Below are 21,148 nucleotides of genomic sequence, written 5' to 3'. Positions count from 1 at the left end.
GATTTGTTTTTTGTTGTTGTTTAACTTTTGTAAAGCTGTGGAAATGCCCCAGAAATACATTTTTAAAAAGTTATTCTCTCCACAACTATTCTACCGTGACTCTGGATAAGATTAGATATGTAAGTACTTGATGGTAGTGTTTAAAAGCTGTAGTCTTCTATAATCGTGTTTAACGATATGATTTTGTCACGGAGGCCACAAAAATCGTGAATTTGAACAAAAGTCCATGAAATCTTGGAAATGAATGTAAAAAACACATTAGGTTAGGCACTGCCTTTATTTCCTTTATAAATGCAGTATGTCATGCTTTGAAAATACAAATATGTTGTAAAATGAAGGTCAGCGAATGAGATTTGTATTTTGTATTTGTATTTTGAGATTTGTATTTTACAGCTTCGACAATAAATGAACACAGAACGTATTGTACTATAAACTCTCGTTGTGATCTTCACACAAACACACGGCGCTTGTTAATGTTTTTTTTTTTTTTAAACAAAAAAGTGGGCATGCATCTTTTAAAAAAAATACTAAAATAAACTGTGTAGTTAAAATGAGTTTTGTTGTTGTTGTTTTGTAGTCTTTTTTCTGCTCTTTGTGATGCACCGCTTCTTGGACACGGTGCCAGTGTGATTTGACTTTTCACTTTTTCACTTTTTTATTTATTTAATTATTTTTTAAAAAGGGGGTAGTGCTTTGTAGGCTACTCAGAAGCAATCCGTTTAAACTTCTTGTTCTTATTATTGAAGAATACTTATATACTGTTTCATTTTGAACACGGTAATACATGCTGATTTTGTATTTACGCCGGAGGGCGCACAGAGAAATAGAACACAGTTTATTTCAGATCCCGTCTGTTTTGCTGCACGGCCGGTGTGAAAGCCTGCATCATACAGTAAAAAAAGAATTACATTGGTGTGAAAGGACCTTTAACTAAGTTGGGTACTCTAACATGAAAAGTTGATTAAATACGCTGTAAATCGGTGCGGTATCACCTAGGCGTTCCAACCCACCTTTTAATTTAAAGAAGACTAATTGTGAATTGTTTCACAGGATTTGTGGCTAATTTTACTAATTTAATGAGGTCGAAATGTTATTATATCACATTTTTATTTAGCAGTTTATTTATTATCTGTATGTCTTGCTTTGATTTGTGCTTGTTTATTTCCTATTTGAAAATACAGTCTTAACTTCTTTTTATTGTTATTTTGATACAATAAAACAATGAAACACTCTCCTTCTAATATAGTACATGTTGTTGTTATATTTTCGCGCTAGTGTAAACGAAGGTAAGTAAAAAACAACGGCAATGTAAAGGAAGATACGTAAGCTGGGCTTAGCTGAGTGGTGGACGGAGGGGGTGATGCTAGGATGCCAGAATCACTGTTGGGCCCTCTTGAGGAGTGGGCTAGTCGACGAAACACCAAGGATGGAAGATGCTCATTTGAAGACACCATAAAAGTACCCTACTCAGCTCAGTCCAGAAGGCTGTCATGCTTGTGCTATTTAGGCCGAACTGTGGTTGATCCCTGGAGCCAGCATTGCAGCCCTTGTGTCCGCTGATGCGTCAGGGAGGCAAAATAGGCTGATCCCTGGAGCCAACATTACACTTCAGCCATCAACACCAGGCAGAAGGATATCTACATAATCATATGGAAGGAAACACAGATGGATCACGTTAGTTTACAGTAAAGCTATGTCTTAGTTGGTGCTTACTCTCATGTAATGGAACTCACCCCTCCCTATATAAATGCCAAAACCATCCACAAACCTATACAACAAAACTATAAATTTCTCTTCCACATATGTCAGAGACTTCTATTAGTATTTTGTACTCAGTACAGGTGCTTGAATTGTGATTTACTTATTCTACAAAAGGGAATATAATTATGAATGAGCCATTGTGTCACAGATTCACAGAGGCTGTGAAACAATTCACAACGGGTCTTCTTTAAATTAAAGGTGGTTTGGAAAGCCTAGATGATGTGGTTGCTGATTTACAGCATATTTAACGAATCCTGTTTGCTATAGGTGCATATATGGAATATTGTATTGATTTTCACAAACTGTTTATAGATTCACAGTGGAAGCAAAGGTTGTGTATATACAGTTGTTCTCAAAAGTATTCACTCCCCTTGGACTTTTCCACATTTTACTGTGTTACAACATGGAATAAAAATGGATTTAATTAGGAGTTTTTGCCACTGATCAACACAAAAAAAGTCCATAATGTCAAAGTGAAAAATAAAATCTACAAATTGTTCTAAATTAATTATAAATACAAAACAAAATAATTGATTGCATAAATATTCACCCCCTTGAGTCAATATTTGGTAGAGGCACCTTTGGCAGCAATTACAGACATGAGTCTATTTGGATAAGTCTCTACCAGCTTTGTACATCTGGACACTGCAATTTTTGCCCATTCTTCTTTGCAAAGTTGCTCAAGCTCCATCAAGTTGGATGGCGTCCTTTGGTGAACAGAAATTTTCAACTCTTTCCACATATTCTCAATTGGATTGAGGTCCAGGCTTTGACTGGGCAGCTCCAGAACATTTACCTTTATGTTTGTAAATCACTCCAGTGTGGCTTTGGCTGTATGTTTGGGGTCATTGTCCTGCTGGAAGATGAATCTTCTTCCAAGTCCCATGTCTCCTACATACTTCAGCAGGTTTTCCTCAAGGATTTCTCTGTACTTTGCTGCATCAATTTTGCCCTCTATCTTCACAAGCTTTCCAGGCCCTGACACAGAGAAGCATCCCCATAGCATGATGCTGCCACCACCATGCTTTACGGTAGGGATGGTGTTCTCAGGATGATGTGCGTTGTTAGGCTTGCACCTAACATAATGCTTAGCATTAAGGCCAAAAAGCTCTATTTTGGTCTCATCAGACCATAGAATCTTCTTTCACTTGGTCTCAGAGTCTCCCACATGCCTTCTTCTTTGCCATTCTCCCATAAAGTCCAGTTGCCCAGTGTCTCCCAGCTCAGCCGTGGAAGACTGTAACTCCTTTAGAGTTACCATAGGCCTCTTGGTGGTCTCCCTGACTAGTGCCCTTCTCGCCCGGATAGTTTTTGAGGACGGCCTGTTCTAGACAGATTCACTGTTGTTCAATATTCAATGCCTTGGAAATGTTCTTATATCCTACCCCTGATGGTGCTTTTGAAGAACCTTATTCCGGATTTGCTTTGAATGTTCCTTCGTCTTCATGATGTAGTTTTTGTTAGGAAATGTACTAACCAACTGTGGGACCTCCCAGGGACAGGTATATTTAACAGGAAATCATGTGAAACACCTTAATTGCACACAGATGGACTCCATTCAACTTATTAATTGACTTCTAAAGACAATTGGTTGCACCAGAGCTTATTTAGCTGTGTCATAGCAAAGGAGTGAATACTTATTCAATCAATTATTATCTCTTTTATATTTGTAATTAATTTAGAACAATTTGTAGATTTTATTTTTCACTTTGACATTATGGACTTGTGTGTTGATCAGTGGCAAAAACTCCTAATTAAATCAATTTTTATTCCATGTTGTAACAAAATAAAATGTGGAAAAGTCCAAGGGGGGTGAATATTTTTGAGAGCCACTGTATTCACCACTGTTCAGCTCTACACTAAAGTTGGTTTGGAAAGCCTAGGTGATGCAGTTTCGGATATCAAATGAATATCGAACGTCAAACCAGCTTTACCACGATCATTATTTGGTGGACTTTCCATGACCTTTCTGTGAATTCTTGTTTTTTTTTCCACAACTCGCCCATGAAATGTACAAAAAAATCACAGTGCCAAAATTGTATCCTTAATCATGTTCAGTATTAAAAAATCCCTAGGTGTTACATTTTTCTGGTACACTTCTTACACTTCTATTGTACTGTATTATACATACTTCCTTATCCAGGTATCAATCTTGCAGAATTCCTGCTTAAAACTTCCATGTTATGTCTTGTCTTGCACGTCTGGCTTCATCCTACCACGATCCTTCTGTTTTTATTGGTATCCTCATCAGCAAAAAAGGTTCTGAATGTCATCTACAAGCTGTTCCAAATGGTATTTTTGGTATATTCTGATAGCATTTAACATGAGACACTGACATTTTAAACATGCTTTTAAATATAATAAAAATATGTTTTAAACATAAGAACATTTATGAACAACAGGAGGCCATTTGGCCCATCTATGCTAGCCAGTTCCTATAGCTGATTGATCTCAAAACTTCAAAGCTGGATCTTAAATGATACCGAGATAGTCCACTTCATACCCTCATCACTCTCTGTGTGAAGAAGTGTCTCCCACCCTCTGTCTCAAGTCAATCCCCACTTAATGACTAACTGTGTCCTCCGGTCCTGGTTTAACTTGAAGTATTGGGTTTGGGTTATTTTTGTCACCTATACTTTAAAACTTCAACCAAGTCCCCCTACTTCTTCTTTGTTCTAGGCTTCAGGCTAATGGAAACATGTTTAAATCCAGTTCTGGTTTTCCTGTGCTTATTAAGCTGTGTGGCTTTGAGGAGGGTGTGGCTAAACAGGTTTGTTCTGGTGGGTTTACATGTTGCAGCGTAGAGGTGCAGTGCACAGTGAAATGTCAGAGTAGTAGCTGTGAAATGCAGGGCTACCAGGACTTTCGGTTACTGCTCAGTAACGATGTAGAGGTGTGGTTTGAAAGTGGTATGAATCACTGTCGTTTGTTGACTTCTACGTGGAGGAAACATTCTTAAGATTTTTTATTCTAGCTCAAAACTTTCTTTTTGGACAAATTGCTTTCAAAAAATAAATAAGAAATTACTCAAGGCTTCTCTGGAAGTCCCTTGGATAATATAGAAATGAACTTTTGGTTTTTGCTTCCAGCAGTACTTTCCTTAATATCATTCTTCGGAACATGGACAGTGTAAGTTAGTCATTTTATTTATTTATCTTGTGCTTGCTTTACTATAAGATTACTTCTTGAAGAGTGTGTTAGGAGTGCATTCTGTGAGTTAAAAGTTTGTGAATAGTAAAATGAAGTTTAATAAGCAATATTAAAACCTAGCAAAAAGTTGTTACACTTGGGTCTGCAGAGGCTGCCCAGTGGGTACCAAGCAAATTCTGTAAACTCCTCTTGTAAAACAAATATCTGGTTAATGTAGTAAAACTAGTCTCTCGCAGTTGTGGTAAGAGTAAGACCTTGTGATGTACTTGACACATTTATTTTCCCTTATAAGAACAGCTTTTGCGATTAACCTTTTCCCCAGTTTCAGTCAGAGCATAAGAACATTTAAAAATGAACGGAGGCCATTCTGTGCTCGTCCAGTTCCTACTTAAACCATTTAAAAAGGAGTCCCCCAACGAAAAAGTTAACCCCTATTTTATCATACTTATTTTATCATGTCTGAATACTATGGTTTCACTGCTTGATTTGGAGTTCTTGAAGATTAGATTTTGGGAGTATATGATTTTTTGATTCATCATCCACAGAGGACATGAGAGAAAAGGAACAAAGTAATATCAAAAAAGGGTAACGCAGGGCATGACCCGGATAGAAACACACACAAGCTGCTTTATCACCTCCACCAAGAATAATCAATCAATCTTTATTTTATGTAGCGCCTTTTATAGTGGAACACCATCACAAAGCGCTTTACAAGATGCAGTAAATGCAGAGATAGACAAGCATAATATGTAGATACTTCTAAATTCACCATTATTGATTGTTTATTAGTTATGGATAAAGAATTACATAGAGACAGACAGTTGGACAGGCGTAGACAGCCTCTACGCACCCTGAGATTATTCAATAACAAGTTTTGTGACAATTGGACAAAGATTCACTAATATATAAAAATGTGGCATACATAGAGTATGCCCTTCTCCACTATAACATCCGATGGGACAATGCACCACCGACGTAGTTAATGAATGTGGCATTTGCTGCTCATATAACCAATTAAAACCACTTCCTACTAAATATCTTGGTTTCCCAAATTCCTTTTTGAGGCTGCAAAATGAGAATCAAAAGATAACATGGGCAAGCTTGATGAAGGCTCACAGCACAATGTGAGGAAGCCAGCTTTTCCATGCTACCTGATAAATAGACAGGACTTCAATCCTCCGGTCTGCCAATCCAGCTCTTTAATGTATACCCGCCTGATTGAATCTCCTATAAATATTTCTGACTCCAATATGCCATTCGTGTCCGTAAGCATAGCAAGACTTTTTTTAAACTTAGGAGTGCCCAGTTATTTTATCCCCCTGATTTACTCCCCAATTTTAAATGTCCAGTTGCATTCCCTCACTGCAGCAATTCACCACAACAGCTCAGGAGAATTGCAGGTCTGTGGGTACTCTCCAATCAGTAGGGTCCCACTGTAGCTCGATAAGGAGAAGTGGTCCTTGTCGGTTTTGCTTGCTTAACCTTTGACTTAGCACAGCCAGGATGCAACCCAACACTTCCCTGACTCACCCAGAACACTACGTGGCCATGGAATGTATTTTATTAGTGCAGGATCAAAAGAAAACTCCGGATCTAAAATTGTAACTGGGTTGAAAAAGTAAGCAGCAGGTTGTTTGAACCGAGGTGGCTGTGCTAGATCGTTCTTTGAAGTACTGATTTAACTTTTTTTGTCTGCGTTCAAGTTGGTTTTACGTTCTGTTTAGCAGCTTCTAGTAGCTTTCGGTTGTGATTCTGTAGCTAAGTTTGTGATCGATCATATTTTTGAAAAAAAATGCAAAACAATTTGCCTCCATCCTTTTCTTTGGGAAATTTCTTGACACGATCCTCAGCTGAAATATACTTTGCTTTTTTTATTTTTATTTGTCCTCCATTTTTATTATTTCCTCAACGCGGAAAACTAGATTTTAGCAACCTAAATAAAAATAACAATGCAACACTGACCTCGTATTTGCCTGAGGACATTTTTTTTATATATTAGTATGTTTTATTTGCCTAAGCGCAATGCACACAGGACGGTGAAGCGATAAAAAAATGATAATAACAGAAGCCTATCTACATAATTAAGATAGGTAGTTCGCGTCGCTTGGAGTGTGCAGTGGTTAATTTAAACCAATAGCTTGTTTTTATTTTGTATCGTCGTTCTAGTCTGGTGGGCTTTGACCCCCGAGAAGATACATTTTGCAGTGACCCCTCAATTTCTAGGATTTTTATCAACACCCAGTGCAACTAATTCCCATACCAGCTGATAGTTAACTGTAAATGCTATCTTGAAAATTGCAGTGAAGAGTGAATGTAGTTGCTTATCTTTTTACTTAGAATCAGCTATGTAAATTATGTGGCTACTTACTGTCCAATAACACTGCAGTTGTGTTTTTGCAAATTAGCATTTAAGTGAGGCAAGTTGAAAAGAGAGAAACTAACTAGGCCTAAAGATAGTCATTAGTGGAAAGTGGTATCATACCAGAGTGGGAGTGTAATGGATGGTGCACTTTATTTATGTAACTAGATTTCATTTCTTGTACAACACATAATGTGCTGCATATGAAAAAATCTGGCTTGTGATGCTGGATTGTGAATACTACTGTAAAGGGGTGACTAAGCAGTGTTTAAATTGTTATACAGAAATGGTCATTACAGGGTTAAAGCACTAACACAGGCAAGCTGTTTGACATAGTGGGTAAGGCGCTTGCTTGCTGTGGGTGGGGTTACTGGTTCACGCCCAGCTTCTAGTCACACATGCAAAGGTTTCAGATACAGTAAATAAATATACATAGTGTGGCTATTAAATATTGTTAGATAACAAAGTGGCAGCACCTTCCAGTAAAACTTTTTTATTACCCGCAATAGGTGTTTGCACTGTTTATTGTCCGATAGTCTGAGAAAAACAATATTAACCAAAAATGATGTACAACTCACGTATACAATTTACTTTTTGAAGGAGTTCAAAGAATGCTAAACAATGGAGGAAAAGTACAGTTATATATACATGTGCAGTGTAAAGTGGAACACTTTCAATTTATGGTTTCTTCCAAAAAATAAGCTTAATTCATTTTAAAATCTTTAAGAAAATATAATATATTATTTTAGAAAAAGCATCACTAACTAATCATCCACAGAACTAAATGGCGCATTTACTTTAAAACATGTGCCCTTTCTTTGTGCAGGTCACCTAAACCAGTTTTTTTTTTAGTTTAAAGCTCAAGTGTAACTTGCCAGTAAGAAGAATCTAGAACCTAAACAGGAAATAGACCTGCTGTTATAGACTCTGTCTTGTCAGCAACCAGATGGTGTGGGGAGATAATTTAAAAGTCCAGCGGAATGCTAGGTTGTGTAGTCAGAAGGGTAGAGTGCATATCAACGAAGGTTATGTTGAAGTTTGTTTAATGCACTGCTTGGAATACAACATTCAATTTGAGGTAAAAGGCTTTGAAAAGCAAAGTCTTCAGAGCCCAAAAAATAATCAAGTCATGTTTTCAAGTGTAACACAGCTGACCACAGTACACAGTTGTAGATGGAGTGGAGTCACATTTAGGACAGAGGGTAGGAGCCAGCTTACACTGAGGTGAGGATATGGAATGGGTTACAAAGTCAAGCTGTTGATGCAGGCTCATTGGTATCCTATAAATGCCAACTATAAAAAGTTCTGAGCTCAATCAGCAACAAGAAACCAGACAAGCATTGACGTGCCAAATGTGTTCGTCTTGTTCCTAACCGTTCTTATATCTGCATGTATTTTAAAGCTCCAAAAACCAATGGCCTCCTGTTACAGGTGGTGCTTTTCCACAAACTTTTTTGGTTTCCTATCCAGCGACACATAATAATTCAGACTTTTGAGACTGGATTTAAATGAAGCATTGAATCAAACACTTAATGCAATACAAAATTTTAGCATACACATTAGCAGAGAACATCACTTGAAAAAATGACCACAGAATGGATCTGGACCAGTTTTGCACAGTGTAAGTTATACAGTAACACAGCGGCACTGATATGGAGTCATGAAAAAGGTGTTTAGTGTTAATTAGTTCAGCACTACCATCCCACCGAGGGGCACATGCCATTGTAACTGCTCTTGAGGTACTGTATCCTGTTTGTACAGACCCCTTCATTGTTACTGTTATTGAATTAATGTGATAAGGGCAAATCCACATCCTGGATCTTAAATATGATTGGTATGTTGTTCTGCTGCATGTGTACTACTTAAATGCATAACTTTATTTATGTTGTTTGTATAACCTGCCCTTTGGGGCTCTCATTTTACAATAGACTTTTGTTATGTTGAGTATATATCCAAGTTTCAGCTTTTTAAATTATTAAAAAATCTTTCTTATTTATTTGAATGGATAGTGGAATTGTCCTTTTAAATCAATTTCCCCCTTGAGATGTAGGGGTAGAACACCAATAATATATATATATATATATATATATATATATATATATATATATATATATATATATATATATATATCATGAGTCTTTGTACATTAATAGAATCGACCATGAGATAAACAATAAATGATTGTAACACAGCTGTATCCATGTTTTCAATATAAATTTTTCCGTAAGAAATTTATTTCCTAAAAAAACTCAAGTGTTTATTGATCCACACGTTGATTTTTCAACGTACGAGAATGAAGTGATAGGTCGTACTATTAAACCATACTGTTTCGTTTGTTTTACTTCACTTATTTGTTTTTTTCAACGTGGAATTGTTCCAACATCGCATTTGACCAACACTATTATAGTAATAATTAAAACAAAAAAATAAAGCAAATGTTGAAATGTATTAGCTTATTTACAAAATGCCAATGCAGCAGTAACATGTATTGCTCTATACTGATGTTCATTTCTTGAACAAAGGGACTTTATGTAAACTATTTCTGCATCCGACAGACAGAAAGATCAGGAGAACGGGAGGCAAAGACTGCTTCCTCTCCAAACGCCAGGAGTCTGATTTAAAATGATTAAAAAAAAAAAAAAAAAAAAAAAAAAAAAAAACAAGCCGTTGAAAAGCGACCCCTTCCTAATTGGAAGAGTTCCACTAATCAATCACTAAATACACTTTATTAGATGCGGTTTGAAAACAATTGCAAACATTAGCAAGTCTTATCAGTTCTGAGAACCAGCTAGTTTGATACGGTACATGTAGTTATATGAATCATACTATAAAGATGCACGTGAATCCATGTTTAATTTAAAGTATGGATAGAGTTTACATTTAATTTATTAATTTATTTATTTATTTAAATGGCTAATGATTTAACCACACAAACTGGAAATGGGCTTTTGGTGGTTGTTTCCTGCGTTAATGTTTGCAGTTACCGTCACGGGCCATTGGGCTGTGTAAGCAATGCATTTTCTTATTTATCCTTTATTTTACTATTAACAAATACTAACAACAACAACAACAACAACAACAACAACAACAACAACGATAACAACGTGGTATAAATATTGCAATAAATAGTACTATTAATCTAATGGCTATTTGGCATTCATTTGCACATGATTGTACCGGTAAAATAAATAAATAAATAGATTTAAAAAATGCTACAGCTGAATTTGAAGCGCACGGACCGTAAATTGAAATTCGGCAATTGACTGCAGCTGTGTTTGTTAAGACATTCATTTTGCCACTTTGCATCTGTTGCACAGGACAACAAACTACAAACGAGCGGTACCATGAGAAACTCGCGAAATGATAAACCGAGATTGTGTAGCGTTCACTGTAGCATGGGATCCCGTCTTTCTAGGGACTAGAATACTATGCGCAGTGTCATATTAATACAAAGTAGAGGAAATCTACCATGATTTTATACAGTTGTAGTCAGAAGTTTACATAATTTTAAAATGTCCATGTAAAATTTTTGAAATTTCTCGAAAACAAGTAATTAAAGGAAAACTTTTGCTGCAAAATATTTTTGCTTTTGTGGATGAGGAGAAAAAGTTACAAGAAATAGATGTCTACAATTATTTATTACTGCAATTTATTAACAATTTATTTGAAAAAAAAATTTGCAAAAAATTTGCAAAAAAATAAAAAAAAAAAAAAAAAGCTAATTCAAAAGTATTCATACCATGACAAGGAAAATTAAATTAGTAGCTAGTTTTAAACTATTAGGATAGCATGATTCTTTAATGATTATTGACCATTCTTCAACCAAAATTAGTCCAGTTCATGAAATTCCAAGGACCTGTGCCAGCCTTCTTTAACTCCTGGCATGCCAAAGATTCTCAATCGTATTTAGATTGGACCTTTGACTCGGCCATTCCAGAACCTTGATTTTATTCTTCTTTAACCATTCTAAAGTAGATTTTGATGTGTGCTTTGGATCGTTCTCGTGTTGGAACATCCAGTTGTGAATTAAACCAAGTTTTGTAGTGGAGGGTTTCAGATGATTGGCCAATATCCTTTGGTATGCTATGGAATGCATTTTACCATGTATGTGAACTAAATTTCCTGTGCCATTAGAGGAAAAACAACCATAAAAGGATATTACCACTTCCATGCTTGACGTAGGTATGGTGTCCTTTTCTTTGTACGCCTCACCAGACTTTCTCCAAGCGTAACGACTATCAGCGTGACCAAGTAGCTCGATTTTTTGTTTCATCAATCCGCAAAACCTTTGACCAGAACTCATATCCATCACTTAAATGCTGTTTTGCAAGCTTTAAGCGATTGTCCTTGTTATGTTTTCCTAAGAGAGTCTTTTTCCATGGCCTGCTACCATTGAGACCTTCACCATGCAATACTTGACCTATGTTTGAAATGGAAACCCCAGTCCCACTTGCAGCCAATTCACTTTGAATATCTTTGGCAGTCAATCTTGGATTGTTATTAACCTTCCTCACAATTCTTCTACTTGTTCTTGGTGAAAGAGCCTTCCTTCTTCCAATCTGAGGGAGCGTTGTAATAGTACCATGAGTCTTGTACATCTTTATAATAGAAACAATAGTTGAAATTGGGATACTCAAATGCTTGGAAATCTTCTTGTATTCTTCTCCAGCTTTATGACAATAATTAATTTTCTACCTAAGATAGCTCCTTACTTTTTCCCATATTGACTTATTGGTAATGACAGCAATCATCCTATGCCTAACCCTTTTATACTCTCTAAGAATATTTATCTACAATCCATCATTTTCTAGACTTCTAGAATTAGGTTCTGCATTATTGTATTGAAATTTCTAGCACCTTGTAGAGAATACAATCATAGCATCAAAGGGTATGAATACTTTTGAATTATTAATATTATTATTATTATTTCAGTTTTGCAAAAAAAATGCTGACATAAATAATGGTAGACATCTATTTCTTGTAACTTTTTTCCCTCATCCATAAAAGCAAAACTTTTGCTACAAAAGAAATTTCTAGAAATTGTAAATTTCCATTGGGGTATTCAAACTTTTGACTACAACTATATATACACAGGACAGAACTTTTAGGAATCTAGTGTATTGCCCTGACAGAGAAAGTAAGAATTCCATCATTGTACCTGGAGCATTCAAAATAGTTTGTTGAAAAAACAACACATTATAGAATCCTTGAATGAATTAGATATCCAAAATGTCAAACAATTTGGTAGAAGAAACTAACACTGACAAAGAATTCTTCTCTAAACATGTTGTCTAAAATTAGATTTATGTTTCTATTTTGTATTGCTGTATATGATTCCATTACATTTCCATGATATTGATAACTATTGTGTTTTTGTTATCCCAGGTATGTTGAAATATGTGTCAACCCCATAGAATTTGATTAAACTTCACATGGACTTCTGTTACAATCTGTTATTAAACAGTGTCCATATAGATCATAATGGAGGAGAATATAGTTTAGTATTATGTATGTATAAGTTGCAAGCAAGTTGGTGATTAGTTGAACTGTATAAAGCAAAGTAAACATACTTATTTTTCTCTTGTTTTACAGGTATGGACTAGCTCTGACAAATCGCCATGTGTGCCCGCTTGACAACTGGTATGTACATCTTAAAATGGAGATAGACATAAACTGCAGTTTCATTTTTTAATTGTGGGTGACTTTTAAAGTAAAATGTAGTTTCCATGGTAAACCAAAACAAACAACAACAAAAACACAGTGGTCTACCTTTTCTAGTTCAAGACTACACCTAAAATGTTTCAGATATATACAAAAATATTACCCAAAAAAGCATAGCAGTTTTCATTGATATATAAGTGCATTAACACTACACTTTGATTTACTGGAGATTACAGACAGCCTTGGTATAGGTTGACCATTCCTTATCAAACCAGACTTTTGTCTCTAGTAACTTCTCAAGTTTTGGGGTTTTTGATCCATAAGTAATGACGCAATTGGAAAAACAAAAATCAACAATCACTTTGACGTCAAACAAGTACTGACCAAACAAAACCACAGGCAGAGCCCCACCTATGAAAAAGCACGTCACTGTAGTGCAGCTGTTGTCACAGAAGATTGCATTGTGTTGTGCGAGTGTAAGACATAGATAACAAACTCAGATAGAGTGAGGAATTGCAATGCCTTGGGGGAGTTGTTGTAAAAGGAGGAACAATGACAGATGTTAGAATTTTCTTTTTTGGTTATTTTAAGAGGAAGATTAAAAGTTATATTATTATTAGCCAAGAATGTATTTTGTTTCTGGAAACCCAGTGAGAAAATTCTCAGTATGCTTGCCTTGCTTTCCAGAAAAATTGTCACTTCCTAGGTCATTTTGACATCAGCAGTGTCTTGCTGGCTGCAAAGCATGGTAGTCAGTAGGGGACGCATGATACTGATGCATATAATGCATTTACAGTCGTGCTTATATAAAGAAGTAGATCTTATTTCTGAAAGCAGCCAGGACTTCTAGAGCTGGTGTGCAAAATGTATTAAAGCCCATTACTATGTGACATTAGTGTAACAGGAGGAACAACAAGACCTAAGAGAAAGCGAGATTGTAATAATCTGCAATTTCATGTTCTATAAATTTTGACCTCTAAATACAGTGGTGTCTGCACCCTGGTTCACTTTTTTTCCAGAATGTTCTTTATTTTCAATTACTGGGGTAAACTTTTATAAGCAAAAGCTCCCTAAGAGTGGGGGCTGCTTATTGGGGTTACCTGACAACTTCCTCTAATAGCAACCTTTTTCAATTATAAATCCTTTTTTGTCATTGTAGGCAATACACAAATTCCTGTTCTCTGAACAGCACAGAGAGATGCTGCATGATACAACATATTCCATTCATAAGGTATGAGCTGCTCTTGCCATTCTCAGACAAGACACTTTGGTTATGCTTGTTTATGTATGGATTTATTTTGAGCATTTTACAGTACCAAGCAATCCACTTGGATTTCCATCAACAACTCATCTTTAAGGGTAATGACAGCAATGGATCAAACTGCTATGGAATGGGACTTATTTCCACCTCTGGGTAACCAAAGATAGGTGGTTGATGTAGTCAACTTCCCAGTGCTCTAAAATGCTCTAACACTATGTGATTAACTAAAAATGCATTTCTTTAGTAACTTCAAAGCTGCTTATGGTAGTTTGAGAAAATGCAGAATAAGTTTATCCAGCTAATTACCCTTCAGTCAACGTCATTGATGCGTTGTTGAGAAAAAAACAAAGCACTCACAACAAAGTTACCAAGCTAAAAAAACTGATTTCCATTACATGAGAGTAGATGTTGAACTTCATGCTGATTTGAACTCGGCTCTCGCCAAGATAAGCATCAACTAAGACGTAGCTTTACAGTAAACTAATGCGATCCATCTGCATCTTCATCCATTTGCGTTGTTTTCCATTTGATGATGGAGAGATCCTTCTGTCTGGTGTTGATTGCTGATGTGTAATGCTGGCTCCAGGGATCAGCTCATTTTGCCTCCCCAGCGCAGCTAGACGTATTATTTTGGAGATGGAAGTAGTCTCAATTTGTAGTAAAATGGAGAAAATTGATGACCCAAGTCTGATGAAACTAGCCAAATACGTTCTAAGATTATTTATGTTTATCAGAAAGAGGGTCTATGGAGGCTGTCTGATTGTATGTGTAAACAACTGTCTGAGGCAAAAGGGCATGCAATGTTTTCTCTTTTTTTAAAAAAATATAAAATGACATAAAAATACAAATGTATCAAATGGCCCAAAAGCAGATATTGAGAGCCAGTGTTGTAGTCTTATGGGCACAATGATGCCCACTGGCACAGCTTTGAGGACCACTGATCTAGAGTGATAAAACGCCACAATTTTAGTTGCAGTTTTTCCCTTTTAGTAAAATAAAATGTGACTAACTGTTTGAAGTAAAAAAAAAAATTAAAAAAAAAATCTTCACATAAAAACTGTCAGTATGTGAAATTGAGTAAAGAGTGTGTTCTTGGAAGGTTGCTGAAATGCAGTACAGTGGCCAGTGAGACAAATGGTAGTTTGGATCTTAGATTTGAAATGGATTTGTGAAGCAAAATAATGGTATGGTATGGTACAAAGGTGAACAATTTCAAAACACACAGACAGTTTATTCAGAAGTTAGTGGCGGTCATGAGACTGTACAGTGGATAATAAAGTTTCGGTCAAGAAGATACCATTAATATGCAACAAAAAGAAGTGTGTATGAATGTGATCTATATTTTAATATTGGTTAATACTGGTGTGTAAACTACAGATACATTTTTGAGGAAATATTTGACAACTTTTCCAAAATTATGAAAAAACTGAGATAATTTGATTACAGTTGTTTAAGAATAACACTGGAAAGGGTAACAAGTCAAGGGTAATATTATTTTTACCAGTATATTTATTTAAACTGTTACATATTACTAGGTAACCGTGTCTCTTTTTACAGCACCTGTGGAATGAATGCTCCTGAAAATGCCTTGTTCAGCGCAACTTTAAACTGTGGGGCAATTTTATGTACGTACATTATATTGTTTTACAGTTTTGAAGTATTATATTCTAATGTACCAAGCTATTTAACTAATGTGGGCTTGGTGGTTTAGAGGCTTGGTGGTCCAGTGGTTAGAGAAAGGATCTTGTTACCAGGAGGTTCCCAGTTCAATCCCAGCTCAGCCACTGACTCACTGTGTGTGACCCTGAGGAAGTCACTTAACCTCCTTCGCATGAGATGTAAAACTGAGGTCCTATTGTATGTGACTCTGCAGCAGCAGTTGTGATGCATAGTTCACCCTGTAGTCTCTGTAGCTCGCTTTGGATAAAAGGATCTGCTGAACGACTAAATAATAATAACAAAAGAACAGTCATTGTCATAAGTCTCATTAGCAAGTCTGAAAAACCAGAATACAATAAAACCAGAAGTCATCAAAAAAGACTTTCCAGTCAACATGTTTGTCATTCAGTTTCTTTTAGTATTTATACATTTGAGTGTTTAATAGTTATGGGTGATGACAATAAGGGACACTGTTTAATGGCTTGGTTAAAACCTGCAGTAGCTAACATGAAAGCGGGTCTGCATGGCGATGTGGGTTAAGCTCTGGACTTTGATAACAGTCTGGATTGGCTTTAACCACATGGCCGTTCCAAAGCTGTTCTTGATGTGTGCCTGTCTTTCTGTTTCAGTCCTTGTGTTCTGCATCTTTCAACACGCTCACATAATCAAGAAGAACAATGACAACGTCACGCTCAGCAGAATTGGACTGGCAGTCGGATGTCTGTCTTCGTTTGGAGCCTTTATTACTGGAAACTGCAATGTAAGACAGGAGTGGAAATGTTTACATTGAAATGAAAGGCAGTTCAAGCATTTAAGAACATGTCTGGTAGGCAGGCTAATGCACTTTTATTCTTTTTAGCTCTGGAGGTCACTAAGAAAATTAATTTGTTGGCATTGAGCTCCATGAGGTAATTAAGGCACAGTCCAAAATCTTAAAAGAAGTTGACATAGTTAGCCCTAACCAATACTTTAAGCGCAGTCCAGAAACCAGGACCAGAGGACACAGTTGAAAATTGAGCGGAGATAGACTTAGGACAGAGGGTAGGAGATACTTCTTCACGCAGAGAGTGGTGAGGGTACGAAGTTGGCTACCTAGTCATGTTTTGAGGCAGAATCACTTGGATCCTTTAAGACCCAACTTGTCAAAGTTACTAGGAACCAGATGAGCTTAGATGGGGCTGAATGGCCTCCTCTTGTTCCTTGAACTTTTCTTCTGTTCTTCTCAGACAGTTGTACTGCAAGCACTGCACTGCACCCTCATATTTACTAATTCTATTTGTTATAATCTTTGTGTTTTACAGCCAGGGACCCTCATGGTACTTCATTATGTGGGTGCTGCATTGTGCTTTGTGAGTACCTGTCTTTATACTCTAATCATGAGTATTCTGACATACCGGTGCTTTGTAACAGGGCTGGAGTATATTCTTGCTCCGATAAGGACTATATCGACCACCATTCAAATTACAGCCACCATCTTCTGTATCCTTGGACAGATAAAGTTGGTTTTAATGCTTCTCAATGTATGTATGTATGTATGTATGTATGTATGTGTATGTATGTATTTATTTATTTATTTATTTATTTATTATCTATCTAGCATACAGTATATGATTACTAAAGTTATAATACATTTCAGAGCGTGTTTAGGTGTAGGTATATGAATCATTAAAAAGTATAAAACATCACTCCCCGAGTGGCTCACCAGGTAAAAGCACGGCCACGTGTTATGCAGGTGTGCGTCATACAGTCAGCGGAGCACAGGCTCACAATCTGGCTGTGCAAAGTCTTCGCTGGGGATCCAATTGCATTGGCTCTGGCTTACCCTGGTAAAACATATTCAGTGCCGAAAATGTATTATATGCATTAAAAATAAATTGTGTATGATAAAAAAGAAGAAAAAAAAGTGCATGATACTTTAAGCATAATAGACAAATGAAGATAAGTATTCTCAAATTGTCCTTAACCGCAATGTCCCAGATATTGTTTTTTTCCCACAGGAAACCTACAACTACCAGCATATTTCTGCCATTTTTGAATGGGTTTTGGCCACAAATGTTCAACTGTTTGAACTGAGCTTTGTGGTTGAATTTTATTATTTTTCTACTACAATGTTGTCTGTGCTAATGACTAAAGATGAGGAGGAAACATCATTGATAATGTCTTGATGTGGCAGGAGATTAGCTAGTTAATAAATTAATTATTATGTAGTGTAAGCAAATCTAAACTTGATTGTGGATGGTGTGGATGATAGAATTTCTTGTTTGGCAAATGCTGTTTCTATTGTCTTGTTTTCACTATTTAATATTTTACTTTTAATATTTTTCCGATACCAGAAGTTATTTAACTTTGCTTTGGGCATTTGCATGTTGCTTTTTAAATTTGATCAACATTAAAAAAATATAGAACATAAAACAAATAAAAGTATCAAAGAACCACCTCAAAATATGTACATAAGCACTGCCAGGACTATATGGGTAGCCATGGAACAAAAAAACATAAGGCAGTGGTAAATCAATAGTGTCCCAAGCATCTAATTCCTTCAATAAAACATTTATATTCCACAAATACAGTGGATGAAAATATTAACCACATTCACACAGACAACAAGATTAATAACAACAGCAAATGCAAGCCAAGGAATCATAAATAAGAATGGTCTTCTACCTTTTAACTACTCATGTGGAGCATGTTTTATGAAAACGCTCTGACCTGATTCAGTGGAAACGTTTTCAGCATAATATAATATTGACTTGAAGAAATTTAAAAATATCGTATTTAGGAAGACTAGATTGTGAATTTGTCTTTTTTTATATGCATTCTGCGGGTCAGAAATATTGTTGCATTTCAGCTACTTGGTAGTGGCCTGTGTTTTCAGGGTGTCACAGTTGGGGCTGGCTGCTAAAGACCCTAACCCTAAAATGTCACACCTAATTTCCCCTTTTAAAGGATTTTTGCTTGATAGGTCTGGGCCTAACTGCCAGTGGAAACACTAATTAGTAACAACAATGAATGCACACACTTTGGCAGGGCTCCACTGCACTGTGGATTTCAGGGTGTGCTTCACTGCTCCATACAGATTCTATGATACTGTTCTAGGCTGTTGAACTATTACAGTGGTCAAGAGCCAGAGTGGGGCAGATATCTGTTCAGTCATAGTACTCACTTTTAGTGCTTTTCTTTTCATTGGTATGTCTGATTCCGATTATATATAGTTCTTACTTCTTGGTAATCGCAAAGTTGTGTACTGAAAGAGTAAAACCCAGGGCTTTATTCAGACTGTTCTCTTGTGTATTGGCTGTGTGCCACAGCAGGTGTCACGAAGTTGTCATTTCTGCAGTGCAGGGCATGAAAGTCATATCCTTGACATCAGCAGAAATCGTGAAGAACAGTCAAGATTGCATTCAGACAACAGGCTACTTTTTTTGTACCATCTTCTTATAAATAGTTATGAATGTGTGTGAGTGACTAAAATGTTATTTAATGTATTATTAAAATATCATGAAATATTATATTTCTAGATTTCTAAAAAAAAAAATATATATATATATATACTGTGTTTGTGTGGATTTCCAAATGAATGAAGACCCCAGTGGTAAAATGAGATCAAATAAAATAATGTATTAATTCTCTGTGGTAACACAATAAACTGATGGCTGCCTGATTTGCATCAAATTGAATAGGGAGGGGAAAATATCTAAAATTAAAATAAATGTACATTCTCTAGTTATACACTTTAAACACTTATCTCAATGTCATAATAAACTAACAGTCTATCATATCTATTGTGCTTCCTGTTTCCTGTCAGCCGCTGCTATTCATGTACAGTAGACATAGCAATTTAAACAGGATCTGGCCTTGCAGGGTGTGACTCCTTTCTGTTGCTTAGCTGGGAGAATCCCAACCTGTGGTCTGAGAAAATTCCCCAAATTACACAACAAATACCCACTCACACCCACAGGCCATCAATCCACTAAAACAAACTCTCTGCCTTAACCAAACTAATTTCTATTAATCTAATACAAATATTATGAAATATTTCTCATGCTATAATTAACCAATCACTGCTAAAATGTAACCACATTCTAGAATTAGCAAGACATCAGTATTTACAATACTGCTGTGCTGCGTTTTAAATTTCTAGACTATATACCAGTGTGTTATTGGTACAGTGCTGGAAGGGATGGTTTACAGCCATTGTTTTAAATGTCTGCCTTCAGTAGCATACTGAAAACATGTATTATAGTATCGAAAAAAAAAGGAGTGAAATGTAAGTGGTCTTTACTGTTTTCAGAAACCTGTACTGTATATTTCTTTTCGTTCTGTGTCACTCGGTCTATGGTTGCTTGTCAATCCACTACTGTATATAAAATGATTGAATAGCCTTGTTTGAGAACATTTTATTTTTTTGTATTAGTTCAGTATTGTAATTAATAGCTTGCTTAAATACCAAAGCCAGGGATTAAGTACACAAACAGAGTTCAGCTGTCAGAAATTGAGGGTGGACATTTAAACTGGAAAGGTGCAGATGCCCTCTTCTTGGGTAAAACTATCAAGTTGACAAATGTTTTGGCTGAATTACATTTCAAATATATTTTAAGACATTAGTTTGTCTACTTACTCTTTACCTCAGAATTATAATTGAGTGTTTGAAGTAACATTAAGGATCGAGGTGTAAGTACAACCAAGCTCCAAAATAAAGGGCAGATGTCAATAAAATGTTTTTAAAATATAATGGTGGACTGCAACTGATCTGTAAGCTTAAAAGCTTGTTAGCTGAATCCTGACTTATTTGTGATATGGTTCCAGAGCTGGAACAGCATTAATGATAGTGAAATGGCAAGAGTGACTCCCAATGGCTTGGGAAACTTAAAGAGTAAGAAGCAGGGTTCTGAAAAATATAACTTTATATATCCCCACGTGTTGCTACAACCGTTTAAATAACGTACCTGTCATTTATATTTTTATTGTTAACATCCTGACAACTTTTTACACTTAGAACTTTAAAGTCTATTTCAAAGCAGGAAGAGTAATTAAAAAAAAGAAAAAAGAAAAAACCACACCATAACAAGAAGTGTTCTGGCTTTTCTTTTTCGTACTACATCATGGATCATTATTGCTGTGTATTATGTGGGCAATAATCCTTACACTAGCAGTGCAGTAGAGTGGCCATTTTGAAACAGATAGTTGTCAAGATGTCAACAATGAAAATAAAAATGATAGGTACGTTATTTGTAGCAACATGTTGGCACGTGTAACGCTACATTTTTTGGAACCATATTACTTATTCTTTAAGGCTG

At 36.0% G+C, this 21,148-nt stretch overlaps 1 protein-coding gene across 1 annotated transcript; it reads left to right on the top strand.

Moving 5' to 3' along the window:
• Positions 1-4,587: 4,587 nt before the first annotated feature.
• Positions 4,588-20,805, top strand: LOC121326256 (transmembrane protein 150A-like). Its single transcript, XM_041269489.1, has 7 exons — positions 4,588-4,890; positions 12,863-12,910; positions 14,091-14,162; positions 15,750-15,817; positions 16,481-16,611; positions 17,153-17,330; positions 17,829-20,805. Exons 1-7 carry the CDS (start codon positions 4,826-4,828, stop codon positions 18,014-18,016), a joined length of 750 nt encoding a protein of 249 aa, XP_041125423.1. The 5' UTR covers positions 4,588-4,825; the 3' UTR covers positions 18,017-20,805.
• Positions 20,806-21,148: the final 343 nt, after the last annotated feature.

Source organism: Polyodon spathula, chromosome 13 (assembly GCF_017654505.1).
Source record: "Polyodon spathula isolate WHYD16114869_AA chromosome 13, ASM1765450v1, whole genome shotgun sequence".
Taxonomy (NCBI): domain Eukaryota; kingdom Metazoa; phylum Chordata; class Actinopteri; order Acipenseriformes; family Polyodontidae; genus Polyodon; species Polyodon spathula.
Note: the sequence above shows the minus strand (reverse complement) of the source record. Positions and strands in the feature narration are given on the sequence as shown.